This window comes from Cyclopterus lumpus, chromosome 7 (genome assembly GCF_009769545.1).
Source record: "Cyclopterus lumpus isolate fCycLum1 chromosome 7, fCycLum1.pri, whole genome shotgun sequence".
Taxonomy (NCBI): Eukaryota; Metazoa; Chordata; class Actinopteri; order Perciformes; family Cyclopteridae; genus Cyclopterus; species Cyclopterus lumpus.
Genome location: NC_046972.1, coordinates 14,051,539 through 14,068,479, shown reverse-complemented (window position 1 = coordinate 14,068,479; position 16,941 = coordinate 14,051,539). Strand labels below are relative to the sequence as shown.

The window sequence follows — 16,941 nt, the reverse complement described above, 5'->3', positions numbered from 1 at the left end:
GAGGCCTCATGTTCCAGACAGTCGACATGTTAGAGTAGCCCCCCTCCATCCCTCCAGATGCCCCTCGGGGTGACAGTGACACAAGTGTCCCATTGTCACAACTGCATCTCTCAGGGGGGAGGACATGCTTTGGGGGACATTAGTAGATTAGCTCTGACATTACCCCCCCTGCATAACACACACACACACACACACACACACACACACACACACACACACACACACACACACACACACACACACACACACTCCACAGACGCTTGCACACTCCTACCCATAATCCCTCTGTTTTCAAGTGACTTCCCGTTTCATGAGCCACTGAGACAAAGCAACAGATCATGTGAGTGTGTTTTGATGCTTGTGGCTGACTTTGGAGTGAGTTTCACACATTTGAATTGCCTGCAGGGAGCTTAAAAAACAGAAGTGCTGCCTTGACATTAATGTGAGTATTTGGAGATGAGCACTTAGCTGATTGTGGTCTACAGCATGGAGTGTGGTATGTGAATGTGTGTCGATAAAAGAGGGAGGGGGAAGTGTATGTGTACAGTGTGCATGTGTTATGTGTGGGGGAGGTGCTGTGCTTGTTGAGCAATCCCTGTGTCCTAATATCATTTTTCAATGTATGGATGCTTGGTTGATTAGTTGATTTATTTATTTGCATACTGCAGTTTAACAGGACACATTTTCCTTTATTTATGTATCTCCTCAGCATTGGCGTGCAGACCATGTCAAGTGGTAGCAGTGTTAGCACAGCCAGTCAATGTCTATTGAATATGTGATCAGCCAGAAAGCTCTCAGGCTGTACTCAACTGCAAGATCAAGACCGTAAAGACCATTCAGTTTAATGATTGATTGAACACAGGCCATCAGAGAAAAACAAGTTCTCAGAAATAAACTGCTGAATGTAAAAACACAGGAGAATCACAGACATATTTTATGGGTCTGATCCTATTGTGTATCACGATCTTCATTACATATTATGCACAGTCCCTTATGTCACTGTGTCAAACTGTAAGCCATGGCTGAAATATGACAAGAGAGAGAGAGAGAGAGAGATACAGAAAGAGCGATAGGGATTGAAAAGCGAACATGAAATCTCAGAGTAGTCGAGTTCCTTTCTATTAAACTCAAAACAAACACATTGTGAATAGACAGTCAAAATAGCAATTAAAAACATCTTTGGAGCGTCTGAAGTGGTTGCGATGATTGATGCTTCACACCTCCATCTCTGAGTCACCCTGGTGTTGCACACTGTCACTCACTGCTGTTACATTTGAACAATATTTTATTTTTGTAAACCAGATCAGATGTTTCAAGTGGACCGGCTACAGGAGATTTTTTACAGACGATGGATAGAATTCAAGGTCAAATTTACTCTGTACATGTTGATCATGTTTCCAGCCTCTCTCCTCTTTTGTACATTTCTCATTCAATCTCTTCTTTCATTTGAGGTGTGGGACAATTTGTGTGAGTGTGTGTTTGTGTGTGTGTGTAACGTGGGACCCCCCATCTCTTCCCCCCTCCCACACACACACACACACACACACGCACACACACATACACACACACACACACACACACACTCATCCAGCTAATGGACCAGCCTGTCTCTGCTTTTGCTGGGCTTATAGTTCACCTCGAAGAGGGAGGGAGCGCAGCCAACAGGTCCATTACAGAGAGAGCGAGAGATAGTGATTGTGATGAGGGGAGGAAAAAATAAAGAGAGGGGCGGGGATACGGCTGCAGGCGTACTGCGGCAGCAGCAAAGCGGCATGACGTGATAGAGGGGTGAGATGACAGACAGAGACACACACAAATGCACATGCTCGCAGCTCAGAGGCTCGCCTGGCAAAAGTAGACAGAAGCAAAAGCGGGGAAGGAGCCAGAAGCGCTCAGCAGCATACAGATTGGAGACTAACTCACTTGCTGCTTTCTATCCTGACGCTTGCAGAGGGTGAGTGTAGCCTTGGTTCATGTTTTGGATTTATGTTCATGCATTTGTCAATGTGAATGCGTATCTCTCCTTGATTGTTTGTGGGAATCGTAACTGTGAATGTGAGTTGATGTGAATGACCATTCACAGTGATGTTCACGATCAGCAGCGTAACAGCGAGATGGCAGTAGAGTGGAAGAGAGAGGTTAAAAGAAAGAAAGGCAGAGCTTAAGTGGGATGAAAAGAGGGGGAGAAGGGATGATAAGGGGGGGGGGGTATTCCGTAAGCAGGGGTGATATGATGTGATCTGCCTGAGTCAGCGTTTGTATAGGCTGGATGACTCAGTGCAGCATGCATGGCATACACACTGTAGTGTGTTTCCAATATCTGTTGAGAGTGTGAGATAATGTGAAGAGTATTTAATCAGAATGAAGGGAAACTGGGAACACGTGGTGATGTTTATGTGGTTTGTAGTCTGATTGGGCTCTCTCTTGTTTATTTGGTGTGGGTGTTAGAAATGCATAACATTTCTAATTTGCGAGTGATTCACATTCTTTAGATACATCTTGTGAAACCCCTCATCTGATGACTTCTCCATGTGGTTGTACGAGACTGTGTCGAAAGTCTCGTAACCCGAGTTTTACTTCAGTTAAGTTGTTGTCCTCTGTGAAAGAAAACCCTTCCATAAACTCTTGAAATCATAATTTGTAATGAAGTCAACTCCCAAACAAATCAACTATCTTCCTGTGTAGTTGACAAACTGAATATACTAACTATGGTTTTTAGACTATTTAAATGCGATGTAAGTTTTGTCATTTCTGAGGACGACAGAACATGTGTCATTACAGGTCAATGTCGGCACATTTCCATTTGAGTAACATAAATAGTTCATTGTTCAAACTGAGATTTTTGTATGTCTGTGAAATGACGTTTATTCTGGCAAAAAAATTGTGAGCACTGATTTCATCAACGAAAGTGACTTTGAAAATGAGTCGCCTCAGTTTCAGGTCCTCTGATTGGCTGAACATGTCATTCCTGTTTGTCACAGCTTCCTGTCTTGGTGAATGGAGAGTAACTGTGGCCCGATGGGAATGCAGTGGTGAGGATGCAACAGTGATCCAGGAAAAAACAGCCCATTGTTTCTGGGACGTCGGAGACGTGTGACCACTCTCCTGCAGGCTCTGGCTGCTCGGCCTATCGACACACTGACGGACCTCTTACACCATTGAGAGGTAAGCCACTTGAGAGACAGCAGATCTGGCACATGACATTTCACAATATGAGCTTCAGAAGTTGTTTTTATTCTGTTGTGTCTTCTAAGAAAACTGTGTCTTTTTAGGAATCCTAACAGCACATTGGAGCATTTTGTACCACTGTGTGTCACTGGCCTTTTGTAAGAGGATTTGTCACAGCACATTATCACTGTTGTTTTGGTTGTTATCATTATGGAGGTGAATATATTAATTTATATCCACACTGGGTGACACTGCTAATGTCCTTCAGTTCACAGACAGAGAGGCCTGTGTTACCGCCTCATTTATTGATTTTGGTGAAGAGTCAGAGGGTTTTCAAGGCCATGGTGAGGGTGCGTATCTGTGTGTGAGAGAAGATATGCTTGTTTCTTTAATTAGAGGTACAGTAACTTAATTCAGGTTGAGTTTGCCATGGGACATAGTAGCTAAAATGGCATAATATGATTATGAAGTTAAAAGCTAACGTCTAATGCCAGCTGCCTTCAGATTTTTCTATTTACAGAAAGTATATACTTGACATGCTGTCTTTTATTATTGATGTGAATGGAGTTCTTAATTAGCACATGTACTGCAGTTTTTCTCCTGAATATGTGAAGATTAGTGAGAGTCCCTGCTGCTGTTACACACGGTGTCCAGCAGATGTGAGTACCATCCTTGTAGAGTAATCGAGGACTAGTCAAATGCTCTGTATTAATTTTGCTTGACCAATGATCATAACATTCACTTGCAACACAAATACTGAAATCATCATGGTTTTGTTAACTTGTACATAGCTGTTCATTGAGAACAAAGCAAACATAGAAGAGATTTATTGCTTGTGTACACTAATGTGTCATTCTGCTTAAATTCCTATTACATATTAGGAGTATTGTCTGTAAACACCAATGCATAATATAAATAGCCAAGATACGTGCATCTATTGTATTAAGTAAAGAGATATTGCAAATTGATTATTACCTTTATTAATTGAAAAAATAATGTGCAACATTTATGAATCATTTATGAATCATATTGAATCAAGCACATCATGGCAGGCAGTCTCTGCTTTCAGTCAGCTTTGGGCTCAGGGAAACTGTGATTAAAATTGTTCACTAGTTCATGGTGTTTAGTGGCATCCCTAACCAGTAACTTAATTTTCCTCACATTTTGGGCTTGGGAACAGCCAAAATCATAACCCCCCCCCCCCCCCACCCCGAGCATAAACCAAACCACAAATGGGTTCTTCTCTTATATGTTTGTTCTTTAGAAAGTTTAGACAGGAATTAGTTTACATTCACTTTCTATATTTCTATATTTTGGTTGCCAGAAGCAGAGTCACAAGCAGTTTGACCTACCGTGAAGGTGTCAACATAACAACAATGTAACCATTGTGCACTTATGTAATAGAGGGTTATATTTGACTCCTGTCTGAACACATGACACAGAGAGCATACCCTGCACAGGTAACAAGCTTATACTGCAAAACATTGCCTTAAGCGTCAGGGAATCAGACCTCAAATTGATTAGCCAGTTTTTTAACCCGCTTATTGCTGCCAGCAGAAAGTCTTTTTGTCTCTTTCTGTGGATACACACAGACACTCACCACCAGCTGAGCCTCGGTATTTCCTTGCGTGGGCTGCAGTAGTACTGGTATGACCCTGCTGTATCCCCAGAGACTAGCCAATTTCCATACAGATAGACACAGAGCCATACCACACCTGTGTCCCTGGAAATCCTAGCAGGAATTGTATAAGACAGACAGAAATTCTGATGCTTTTAGTGACTTGGCTTCCCAGGAGAAAGAGCGAGAAAAACCGAGATGGGGGAAAGAGGAGGAAGAGCAATGTATGGAAAGAAATGAGGTGAAAGCAGGATGGATGATCACATCTGTCTCTATATACCTTTTGCAGCATCACTGCTTCTGTATGCTGTTGTGCAGGTCTTCATTAGCACGGAGTCCACTATGACAGAGCACCAGTCCTTCAGAGAATACCCAACTCTCTATTTTCTGTGTCAGTATGTCTAATATTCTCCAGAGATGCTAACCTTTTCTCACATGTTCTTTATTAGAAACTAAAATGTTGTTTTTGGTTCAAGTTTTTGAGCTGAAGCAGTCAACCTCATTCTGCTGCCGGGATTTTTAAAATGACTGTGTGTGTGTGTGTGTGTGTGTGTGTGTGTGTGTGTGTGTGTGTGTGTGTGTGTGTGTGTGCGTGTGTTAGCAATACTGCGATTAGATGCGCTGTCAAATAATCCAACATTTTATCCTTGTGACTTTGACGGCTTAATTTGACACATCTCTGATTTACTAAAGACAGCTTCCCAAGACGTCTTCTGGCAACACAATTTCCGCAATTTAAGAAAGGACAAGTAGGGTTTAGTGTTAAATCTGTCTATTTGAAAGTGCATGTATAATTATGCTAAATCTTCTTCTACACTGTTCCAAAGCAAACATGTTGGAAGTAAAAAAAGAATTACAATATGTGTTTGTATATGTATCTGTAGAGAGTATATCTGAGTTGAATGTGAGTGCAGCTGTTGACCCACTCCTGTACATCTGGACAGCAATAGAAACATGATGTATTTCCTATGTTAGTGAGTCAATAAATGTGTATATGTACACACACACTTTATACTGGGCAATAATTCAATATTGTTCATTGCATGTACACACATTTGTAATTTTTCATGCTAGACATGTTAGACTTGACCAAAGTCATGTGAGATTCTGATAATTTGTGAGGGATAGCAAATCAATGCATCTGTTTGTCTCAGATGCTGTGATCCTTCTCGTTTCCTCCCTTTTCCCCGCCTCCCTGCCTTTCTTCCCACCTCACAGCCTCCCGTCCTCTTTCCCTCCAGTAGAGCAGCACGAGGTGGTTAGATAAGACAACATTGCATTAAATGTTTCACTTGACCAACATTTATTGTAGTTTGCGTACAACAGAAAGGCACAAAGAATATCAAACAGACTTTTAAAGTTCTTCTTGGGTGTTTTTCGGAGAGGTTTACAGAAACTGTGAATATCTGGAATCAAAGCGAATCAGGTGAGAACAATCTCATACCTCATCTTTATATGTAAGGGGGCATCGCGCTTGGCCAATAATGTGTGGCAGTGGGAGTCTGTGGGAGAATAATTTTGAATTAATTATGTGGAGAAAATCAGTTATTTGAGAACATAACCCTCTAAAAGCAGCTGGTGGATGTTGCTGTGAGCATGTGCCTCCACGTGAAGCTTTTTTTGTTTTTTTAACTCCCAGCAGGCAAAGCTGATCTGACGCTCCATGCCTTGCCAAAAATAAGCTAAACTCGTGGTTCACCATTACTTAATTGGTCCTATGTGCTTGAATCACATGCGCATTTACCATGGATGTTTATACTCTGCATTGAAAACAGGAAATTCTAGTTTTCTTGATTGGATTAAACTTTAGATTAGATTGTAACACAGTGTAATGTAACTTCCGAACAGATAAACACACTTTTTGGGAGGTCTTTTGTGATGGCTAGTCTACATACTATTGCTGTGAATGTAACATCAGTGTTCAACATGTTGGCTCATTATAGGTGTATCTCTGCCTCTGTGTTTCTCCTTTAAGGGCAGTATGAGTGGGGGAGTCAATGTAAAATCGGCCCCCCGGGCTCCTCTCTCATCAGGAATCCCCCTCCCACACAGCCTGTTGCTCTCCTCCCCCAAAGCAGACACCCGCCGCCAGGCTAGTGACCTGCCCAGGCCGTCAACACAGATCCCGAAACACACACCCACACACAGTCCCACACACAGTCCCAGGCACTCTCCTTTACTTTGCCCACGGAGCTCCAGCATCCCTGGGCGTTCCTCCAAGGACCCAAAGAGGGACGCAGGCCTGAAGAGTCAGCTCTTCCAGCGGATGGGAGCTCTACCTGCACCCCAGGTGTCATGCTCTGCCTACAGCAGCCCGTTAACCCAGCGCAGGGTACCGCAGCAACACTCCAAAGACATACTGAATCTGGGTAAACCCTCCCCGGCTCACATCCCCTCACAGTTTCCACACGACAGCAATCGCAACAGGAACACCGTCACCAACCAGAACCAAACATGGGGATCCAGCAACCTGCGTCCACCGCTTCAGTTCAAAAGAAGAGACAACTCCAGCACTGGATCCCAGGCAACGCATGAGCTCATGACACAAAGAGAGAAAGAGCCTTCAGAAAACCACCCAGCCCAGTCCCCCATGTTAAATAATGGTTACCTCTGTCCCTCTCTTGCTCAAATGAGCTACGAGCATGCCATCAGAGGTTGCAGTGACTCCACTAGCCAATCAGACGAGGAGATGGGCTCTCCTGAAGATAGCAGTCCAGCCTCCTCTCCTTGTCCCCTGCTGCCGCCACCGATCACATTCACCATGCCAATAATGTCCAAGGTGGCTGTCGATATGTTGGCTCAGAGCCTAAATAAGGAGGCTGTGTCCACAGAGACACCCACACCCAGAGTCAACATGGCTACTGTGGCTCCCTTCAGCTACCGGTACGTAGTGCACACTCACGCACACTCATGCACAACCGATACAACAGTTTATCAAGACTTCTATCAGATGCCCCCAATTACTGATACCCATTGTTAAACCATTCTCTTGTCATTATTTCATGATCACTCTGTCTCCACATAGCACTTTAGGACCCCACTCTCTACTGATACTCTAACGTGTGTGTGTGCAAAGACACACACACATTTATACACACACTTGGTGTTTTCTGGAGCAGAGCTTATTGTTAAAGTGTCCTCTTGACAGCCTCTGGGCTGACTCAATATCCTGTTCCATATCACGCACTCGTTTTTAAAATGTGGGATAAAAACAACAAAGTTGTGGATTTTGTAATTTTGTAAGTTAAAAAAATACAACGTTACTGTATCTTATGTGTTTTCTTGAGTAGTGTGTGGTGTTTTAGTTAAATAATTCAATCCACAAAGAATTAATCAGTCAAAGCAGAAGTATTGATGATCGCATAGTGTACAAAACGTAAGCTCTTAAATTATTGAGATAGTTTTTACTTTGATAATGATGAAATTATTCCCTGTGCATTATCTGAGATTTTCTGTTTCTCGAATTTGCATTAAGGAAATCAATGTGACACACCAAGGTCATCTATTTTCTTCTCCTGTCTTATGTGTTTGATTGTAATCAGCGATATTAACATAAGTGATTTGCATGTACAGTAACAGACGTGTGACGGCTGTGTTTATGATGTGTTAACAGGCTGCATGCGCAGGAGAGCGATTTTTCAGTGGATGAACTGAGTGACTGCTCATCTGGATCCATCGAAGTCTGCTGTGATGACCTAACACTAGGTTAGACCCTACACACACACACACACACACACACACACACACACATGTATACACACATACACACATACACACAGGTATGCATTAAAACATTGACAAGGTTATACAAGGTTTTCTTCAGGAGCATCGCACATCACTTTTGCTTTGTCTCTTACTCTTCATGCAGCACACAACTTGTAGTCTAGTTCTGTCGGCCCAGTTAGCGTCAGGGCACCAAGAGGCCGAGAGCCCTTTTGGCGGGTATGGATGCCTACGTTCTGGCAACCAGACGAAAATATAAATGGCGTCAGGCGGGCCAGCGGCCGACCTTTGGGTCTCATTGTGGAACCTGAAAAGACTCATTGAAGACGAAGTGAAAACCATTCTCCGTCTAAATCTACTCATCAGGCCTCCGGAGCCATGTCAGGTGGTGTAATTTTGCGTGTGTCTCAGCCTTGAGCTCTGCTGACTTTGGTGGTTCCTACTCTAGAGGAAGATATGGAAAAGAGAGATGGTCTCAGGATGTTAGAATGAAGGAAGATGACAGGGGTGATGTGGGCCGGTAATTGGATGAAATGGGGCGCTTATCAACTCGCTGCCAGAGAGTATTATTATATCGACATCATTTTCGGTTACATCCATGAGCTGTTGAGGATTTCCTCACACTTTCTCTCCACCCCCTCTCTTGGAGTTCTTCCTTTCCAGCTTCATTGACCTAAAAAGCCACAGTCCCAGCATGACCCCCTCCCTGTCCTTTTGAGTAATGGATTGCTCTCTACCCACAGCTATCGTCATGCTTTGTAGTGGTCAGTGTAAGTGGAGGGATTTGGTTGTGCTTCGGAGATATGACTTAATCAGTAGCTTAGTGAATCATTGTTTGTGATGTGGTGTTGGTTGGATACGAGGGGATTGACTGCTTGGCTTTGAAATGTGCTGTCCAGAGTTAGTGTGTGTATTAAACTTTAATAGACACAATCTCTCCTAGCTTATAAACATCTGACAGAATATGTGCAGTTAAATATTTTTCAATGTTTTGCATTAATCCTGCACATTGTTTCAAAGTGTTTTCTGAAGGCTGATCCCTTCCTGTCAGTCCGCTTTTGGTTGTCAGTTGATTGTTAGTTAATGAAATATGATAAAATAATGGGAAAACAATGTCATACTATTCTGAAATCTCAAATATCTCAGTGATACCATCCCCAGCTTTCAATTTTTATAATACTTTAAGGGGGCATGATTGGGAGCATTTGATTGCTTCTCAATGACTCTCAATATGTCGGCGGTTAACAGCAAAGCATGCCAACAGCACTAACAGTAAAAACTAATGTCACCTTTAGTGTAAGAAAGTCAAGCTGGACAGGAAAGAGGAAGAGGAGATGCAGTGAGTGATGAATGGCTCATTTTAAGATAACAAAAACACAACGTTTTTATTTTCAGTTGATTATACTCGAAAGACAACATACTTCTATCAATAGATCCCCCATAATGCAACACACAGTTCCTTTAAAAACAGATGGGAAATGGAGAACATTGTAACACTTTCTCTCCACATCCTCCATGGTCAGTATTGGACCTTGGGTAAAACATGTACACACTCTACGGCCCTGGCAAGTACAATTACATGTTGTTCATGTCCTAGAACGTCATATTTCTACTGTAAAGAAAGCATATTCAGACATTAAATCATTAAATGATGTCCAAAACTGTTTCTTTGACTTTATAGTTCTCTATTACAGTAAATTGATCTAAAAGTGTAGCCACCAGAAGATAACATACTGTTTTCAAATAAAAACCTTTTAAAGCTTTTTAAAGGTTTTAACCAGCTGGTTGTGGAAAGGGGGGATGGGAGCCAATGGCGGACCAGCCCCTGTCTTAAAGGCCATTGGCTGTCTTGGGACTATGGTTGTGGTCTTATAATTGGTCCCTAGAAGGCGTTAGAAACCGAACTAAAGTGGCTTAGGCTCCTCTGAAGCTGCATTTACATGGAGGGTGGGCTGACACCGTAATGACTGTAATTTAGGGAGCTGAGAAAAGGAGCGGAACTGGGAGGAAGGCAACGTTTGGAGGAAAGGAAAAGAGAAAGAGGAGAACTGATAAGATCAGAGGGTTGATGGAATTCCTTTTGTGCAAGGAGGTGTGTATAGTCTTAAAAGAGACAGATTGTATGTTGGCTTAATATTTTAATCCTGAGGGCTCTGGTTGAACAAACAATTCAAGGCCAAATCGTGGTGTGATTTGGTTATGGTTGTCTTTTGAGACTATGGTAAAAGAGTAGTTTTCCACAAATTGAATTTTTGTCCACATGCTTACATTCACTTAGATTGAATCAGCTGTAACATAATCAGCTCTTACTTCGATTGGAGCCCCTAATGAAGACCTGGACATTTAATGTGACTGTAGCACCATGTGGTCTCTCAATTAGATGGAAGACCTCCTGACCTTGTGGCTCTCTGGAGAGGTGTATTTGAGCATGCGTTCATGTCTGAGCGTGTGTGTGTATGTGGGCTGATGTATGCGTGTGTGACAGTACACAGATGGTATTTAAAAGATAAATGTGATGTGTGGACTGAGTATCATTTTTCATGTCCCAATGAGGGTATGGCCTGATGTTCCCTACGGACGCTCTCAAAGTCCATCAGCTGTCTCTCTCTATCTCTCACACGCTCACACACACACACACACACACGCACACACACACACACACACACACACACGCAAACACACACACACACACACACACACACACTACTGTACAGACAGATAGCAGAGGTCATGTTTACATCTGGATATGGATAAACACTGCACAGCATCCCACACCCATCTCATATGACATGTACAGGTAGAAAACAAAAATAATTGTACTTTCCAGGTATTGAAGGTTATTTTAAATAAAAAGGGCACGTTTTCCCTTTAAACGATCTGGAGCAGAGATTTCAATGATGTTTCTCAAGGTGATCCAAAATGATATTCAATGGCCATTAGCCAACTGTGCACTATGTTACACTGAATGTAATAATGCCCCAGTTCCCTTAATGTATTTGTATATAATGTACACTCCATTGCCAGTTTATTATGTACACTTATCCATACACTAAAACTGGACTTCAGTAACTTGATAGCAACAGCAGCCCTGCAATAAATCCTCCTTTTATAGAGTTATGTATTCTCGTTTGGAAAAACAGTTGTTGATCCAACTTTATTGTCAGTTTTCAGAGGTGGATTGTCAGTGGAAACTAACTTTAAGCCTTAATATAATTTAAATGGATGAGCTGTATAACAATGCACCCCCTGTTCAGTTGTCATGAACGAGGATATTGGCTCTAGAGACCAAAACCGTTTTTTGTACAACTCTGTAAACATGTTTTTTCTGCTCTAAAGTTGGGGATTTATAGATTGTGGGTTTTGGAGTCAGCCTCAAGTAGCCTTTCGCAGAACTGCAGTTTTTGGCTCCTGCGCGTTTGCTTCATTTCTCAGCAGCAAAGGTTGTTGCCTGTAGACACACCGAATAAATGCTTAACTTTCCAAAAATGTCCTTCAGATTAAAACACCATACTGCAGATGGTATATGCTTTTGTTTTCTTATCATCACCTTGCAGGGCAACTTTGTCTTGCAGACACCACTTTGTGGAGCCCTCACTTGGATAAGTACATTTTGAAACTCCCTTGTAGCAATCACTTTTGGAATAGTATAATAGTCAGTACATATTTAGTAATGAAGGCAGGAAATCAGCTTGCATTTTGTAAATGTCATGCTCGCTATCTCTTTAATGCCCTTGTCTAGTGGATAGCGCTTTGATAACCCCAGCTGCATCTACTCTTAGACAGTGTGTAATCCTCTTTGGCCAATCTAATCAGAGAGACATATGCCGAGTTGGTGTTGGACAGTGATGAGTGGTTTAGTGGCTTTGGGAAGATGATCAGACATAAGCGTGGACTAGATTATGTCCTTGCTCATAACCAGGCTTGGTAGTAATCACTATTTAGGGTTTGTATGTATGCTCTATGCTTGACCCTAACTTTGACGTGTCTGTAGTCAAGCTGAAGTGATGGCCCAGTTTTTTACGTGTGGGTCAGGTGGGGAGTTTGATAGGGAAGAGGTCAAATTACTGCGGGAAAGTAAATGCATTTGGAGGTACATAATCCATACGTGAGCAGAAAGGCTTACGTATGGATAATATACATGTGTGAGACACACATTGAAGCTCCTCGTTCTCCCATTTGACAGACACACTGAGCCATCCACCCATTGTGTGGTAATGGATGAAGACAGAGCTGCCACCTCCTCCTTCTCTCTCCCCCCAGGGACATTTCCTTCCTTCCTATGTCTGCATTAGATAGAGCGAGAGATGAAGGAGGAAAGAAAGGAGGGAGCCAGTCATGTGTGTAACCTCTCTGTGTCACACACACACACACACACACACACACACACACACACACACACACACACACACACACACACACACACACACAGACACACACACAAGAACAAAATCACAAAGACATCTATCTGTCAAATTAATAACCTATGAAGAATAAAGCACACACTCCAATCTTAGCACACACTTCAAGTACTTAAAATTCCTGATGTTAATTGAATCATATACTTGTCATCATATCATGTTGTCCTCATTATATAAATTCACGTACTACTTTATATCTTACTTTAGCTGCGACAGCAGTTTTTTTGTGCAGACAAAAGAAAGATTACACACTGTTGCTGATGATATCCATGGCGGCTATATGCGCAGACACCACGCCGTAACTAGGCAACCAGACTCTGCCGCACAGCATTGTGGGATACCCCTGGTAAGCGTGCTGAGAATGACAACACTGAGGGACCAGTCTAGAAAGAGCGATTCCTTCTTCTTTCTTTGATATTCTCCAGATTGGCAGCTGATGTTTTTCAGCTCTCAGCTGTGTGTGATTCATGATGAGTGTGTGTCATCGGCTCTGTGGGAGAATGGTGTTCACATTTGTGCCTCCGGAATGAGGACCTGGTATGAGTGATACGCTCACACCATTACCATGGATAGCCTTTAAGTGGCTGTATTGTCCAAATGCTTAAGCCAGTGACTCATGCTATGTATCATCAACACTGAGTGAGGCTGCCAAAGAGTTATCATTGTGGAAAAACTCCCTCTCTCATTCACACTTACATTTTTGACTCAGACTACGAAGCCACTCATTTTATGTATCACAGTGTCTCAGTATTTTGTCTGTAAACAGGATATTTAAAAAAAACATGTTATTGTGTTGGTGCAGTACCAGAGTGTGTGTCACTGTGAGCCTTTCCCTTGTGTGTATGTGTGTGTCATGGTCTGGTATTCATCCCTGTGTCCAATGGACCCTATGTGTTAGCGTGTTAGCGAGTGGCAATGCGGTGAGGCAGGATATCCCCTCTCTGTCTTACAGGCTTCCTCTGCTCCTCTGGCACACACATAGAGATCCTTCCTCGTACCCCGTCCTCCTCCTCCTCCTCCTTCTCCTCTCACTTTCCTCATTGTCTTGTTTTCTGCATTATAATTTCACATCCTTACATTCTTTCTGCTTTTTCCTCACCAAAAGCATTCAGTAAGCTTCTTATAAGGTTTCTGCTGTATCCGGTTTTGCTTCGCTTCACTCTATTCTCAGTCACACACTTTTTTTGTTTCACTTCTCGAGACCGTTCACGCTTGTTTCCTTTTTAGAACAACGTTTTTCTTTTTCTTCTTATACTACGATACGAAAAGGCAAAGTAAGAAGAAGCAAGAGGGAGTATGTGGCAATAGGGAGTGGGTGAAAGTGAGAACACGTGCCATCTGCTTAGTTGAATGGGAATCGTTCCTCTTAAAGTTTAAGTCCCTCTGATACAATTAATGACATCCAAAGCAGCAGTGCTTTGCTCCTCTCTCGCAGTACTTTTCCTTTCAAAGCTGGAGACCTTACCTATAATGGGCCACACACTGTCTGTGTTTGTGTGTCCTACTGGCTACTTCACTGTAGACATATAGTGGCAAATCTGTTCCTATAACTGTTGAGAGATGCAAGGGCAAATTTACTCATGCAAAGTACAGAAACACCCTGCCTGTCTCTGCCCGCCCGCCCGCCTGTCTGTCTGTCCATCCTTCCGTCTGTCTCTCTCACTCCTTCTACTTCACTCTGTCTTCATTCTATCCATTTATACCTGTACATCTGTCTCTCACCTTCGCTTAAAAGTGTCTTTAAGTATGTATTAATCTGTCACTGCCTGTCACTGTGGTCAGCCCGCAAACGCGTTCACACACACACACACACACACACACACACACACACACACACACACACACACACACACACACACACACAGAGGGCTGTGTGAGTGTGCTATGAGATGAATGTGTCGTCTAATACTGAGCACTGGCACTCATCATACTTTGCCAGCTCCTCTGATGTCAGGCCAGATTGCTCAGGTCAGTTAGACACCCTGCACAGACAGCAGGCTCTGTGTGGGTGTGTATGAGAGAGAGAGAGAGAGAGAGAGAGAGAGAGAGAGAGAGAGAGAGGGACTTAGCAGAAAGTGAGTGAGAGAATATATGTTTACATCAGCCTTATATTAAAGTGATTAGACTGTGGAGCCAGAGAGACGAGTACTGGAACAAACACGTAGCTGTTTGCTGCCAACACACACTTTACCTGTGTGTTTACGTGCTTTCAAGAGCACTGACGCGTGTCTCTGCCCCACGAGCATCTGTGCACCACACAGACCCGCCTTGTACACGGCCACTCTCTTTTGACTCACCTTAATCCCTCATCAGGGAGGTATAAGAACTGACGTACAGCACCTATTAGCCTTAAATTACACCCCTTACCCTCCTACTGGCCTGCTACCAGACCCCAGAGCCCCCATAACTGTCACCACACAGCTCTGGCCTTGGTGTGGCATAACCACCTCAACATTGGACCCTTATTAAAGCAAGCTGCTTCTAATGAATGGCTTTAGCTTCTACACAATAAAACAGCCAATGTATGTCTGTGTTTTGTCTGCTACTGAGCTCCTGTATCACACACACTCATTCAGGGCCAGATGGATGGAAGGATGTCATTTTTGGGCTCAATAGGCGCCAGTATAGTTACTGTTGGAAAATGAGCTGTTTTTAAAGTACCTATCTAATATTGAGTGTGGAATGTGAGCAAACAGGACACTGCTTGTTTTTCACTTTGGTTAGGTGTCAACCAATTTATGCAAATGTAACGAATAAGCCCAACAGTCTGCTTGTTTGAATGCTACTCCTACTTACAGTTTGAGCCCTGATAACATCACAGCTGCAGGCATTGCTGCTTGCAAAAGAGAAGTGCATTAACGATAATACGCCCAGATCACAAACACTGTATGCAGACCGGATGCATTAATACACAAAAATGTATTCTACGAGTTTTATTGATTGTTAATGACTAATGATGGGCTTAAAGTTCATGTTATGCACTGTCATCATGGTTACCTGTAATGGAAATAAAATGAGATGAGAAATGACGCCATCATACTATTTCTCTGTTTCTGTTAAATTTCTTACTGGAGATCAGGAATTACAGGAATAGATTATCTATGTTCCTGGAGCAAAGATTCGGAGATGATGACCGAGTAAAAGAAGGGAATGATAAAGAGGGCGAAGAAGCGTTACTCCTTTTTTCCTGTGTTGATTGAGATGGGATGTCCAGAGCGATGAGATGACGTAGTTGACCGAGCCAGAGCTATATGAGTCTCTGGATGGGAGCTTTGGCTTCTCTGAGCCTGTCTCATCAATGTGACACACTCGTAGAGACAGACCCACGCTCACACACGCACACACACACACACACACACACGCACACACTTATACACATGCAGGGGAGGATAGACCAAAATATAGTGACACTGATACTCATTCACAAACCCCACACATGTACTTGGTGCTTTTTTACCACTGAGGTATTGGGATGGTTGTGCTGACATGGATGAGATTGTTATCAATATACTGTATATCCTGCAAAACCTAATGGCATGTACATATTAACTGTAAAAGGGGGGAACATACTGGTCTGGAGGAAGGAAGGAACGGAAGGAAGGAAATAAGAAAAGAGCAATTGAAATGAGCGGAGAGGTAATATGATGCAGGTGGTGGTGGTGGGGGGGGGGGGGGATTGATGCTCATTTGAGGTCTGTTGGCTACTAATTGAAGGATAATTAGTGACCTATCTGGTTGTGTATTAGGGACTGGTAAGTGTGTCTCCTGTTCCTCTTTTGGGATGCTGCAGCCACGGTTGTTTTCCAGATAATTGGAATCAGCTTAATCATGGGTGGGCCTCCCGTGATTGTGGCACAAAATCTGAATATGAATGGATGAATAGAGCAGCTAATGTGATTATGAATGATTAGACATGCATGTATATGTGTGCTGGGGGTCTTTTTTCTGGCTGCAGTATGTGATATCGTTTGAGACACACAGCTGAGCTCAATATAACTACCTAACTATATAATT

General features: G+C 42.8%; 1 protein-coding gene across 3 annotated transcripts in view; it reads left to right on the top strand.

Annotated features, from left to right (window-relative positions):
* The first annotated feature begins 294 nt into the window (after positions 1–294).
* Positions 295–16,941, top strand: part of LOC117733428 (neuron navigator 1-like) — an 80,026-nt gene continuing 63,379 nt past the window's right edge. Inside the window, exons 1-4 of one of the 3 annotated variants that reach the window (XM_034537063.1) lie at positions 295–340; positions 2,982–3,165; positions 6,762–7,669; positions 8,400–8,491. In XM_034537063.1, coding sequence (XP_034392954.1) covers positions 6,768–7,669; positions 8,400–8,491 — 994 coding nt within the window. In that variant the 5' untranslated portion in view covers positions 295–340; positions 2,982–3,165; positions 6,762–6,767. Of the gene's footprint in view, positions 443–1,907; positions 1,955–2,981; positions 3,166–6,761; positions 7,670–8,399; positions 8,492–16,941 lie in introns of those variants that run through there. The other 2 variants (XM_034537062.1, XM_034537064.1) reach the window with 2 other exon arrangements.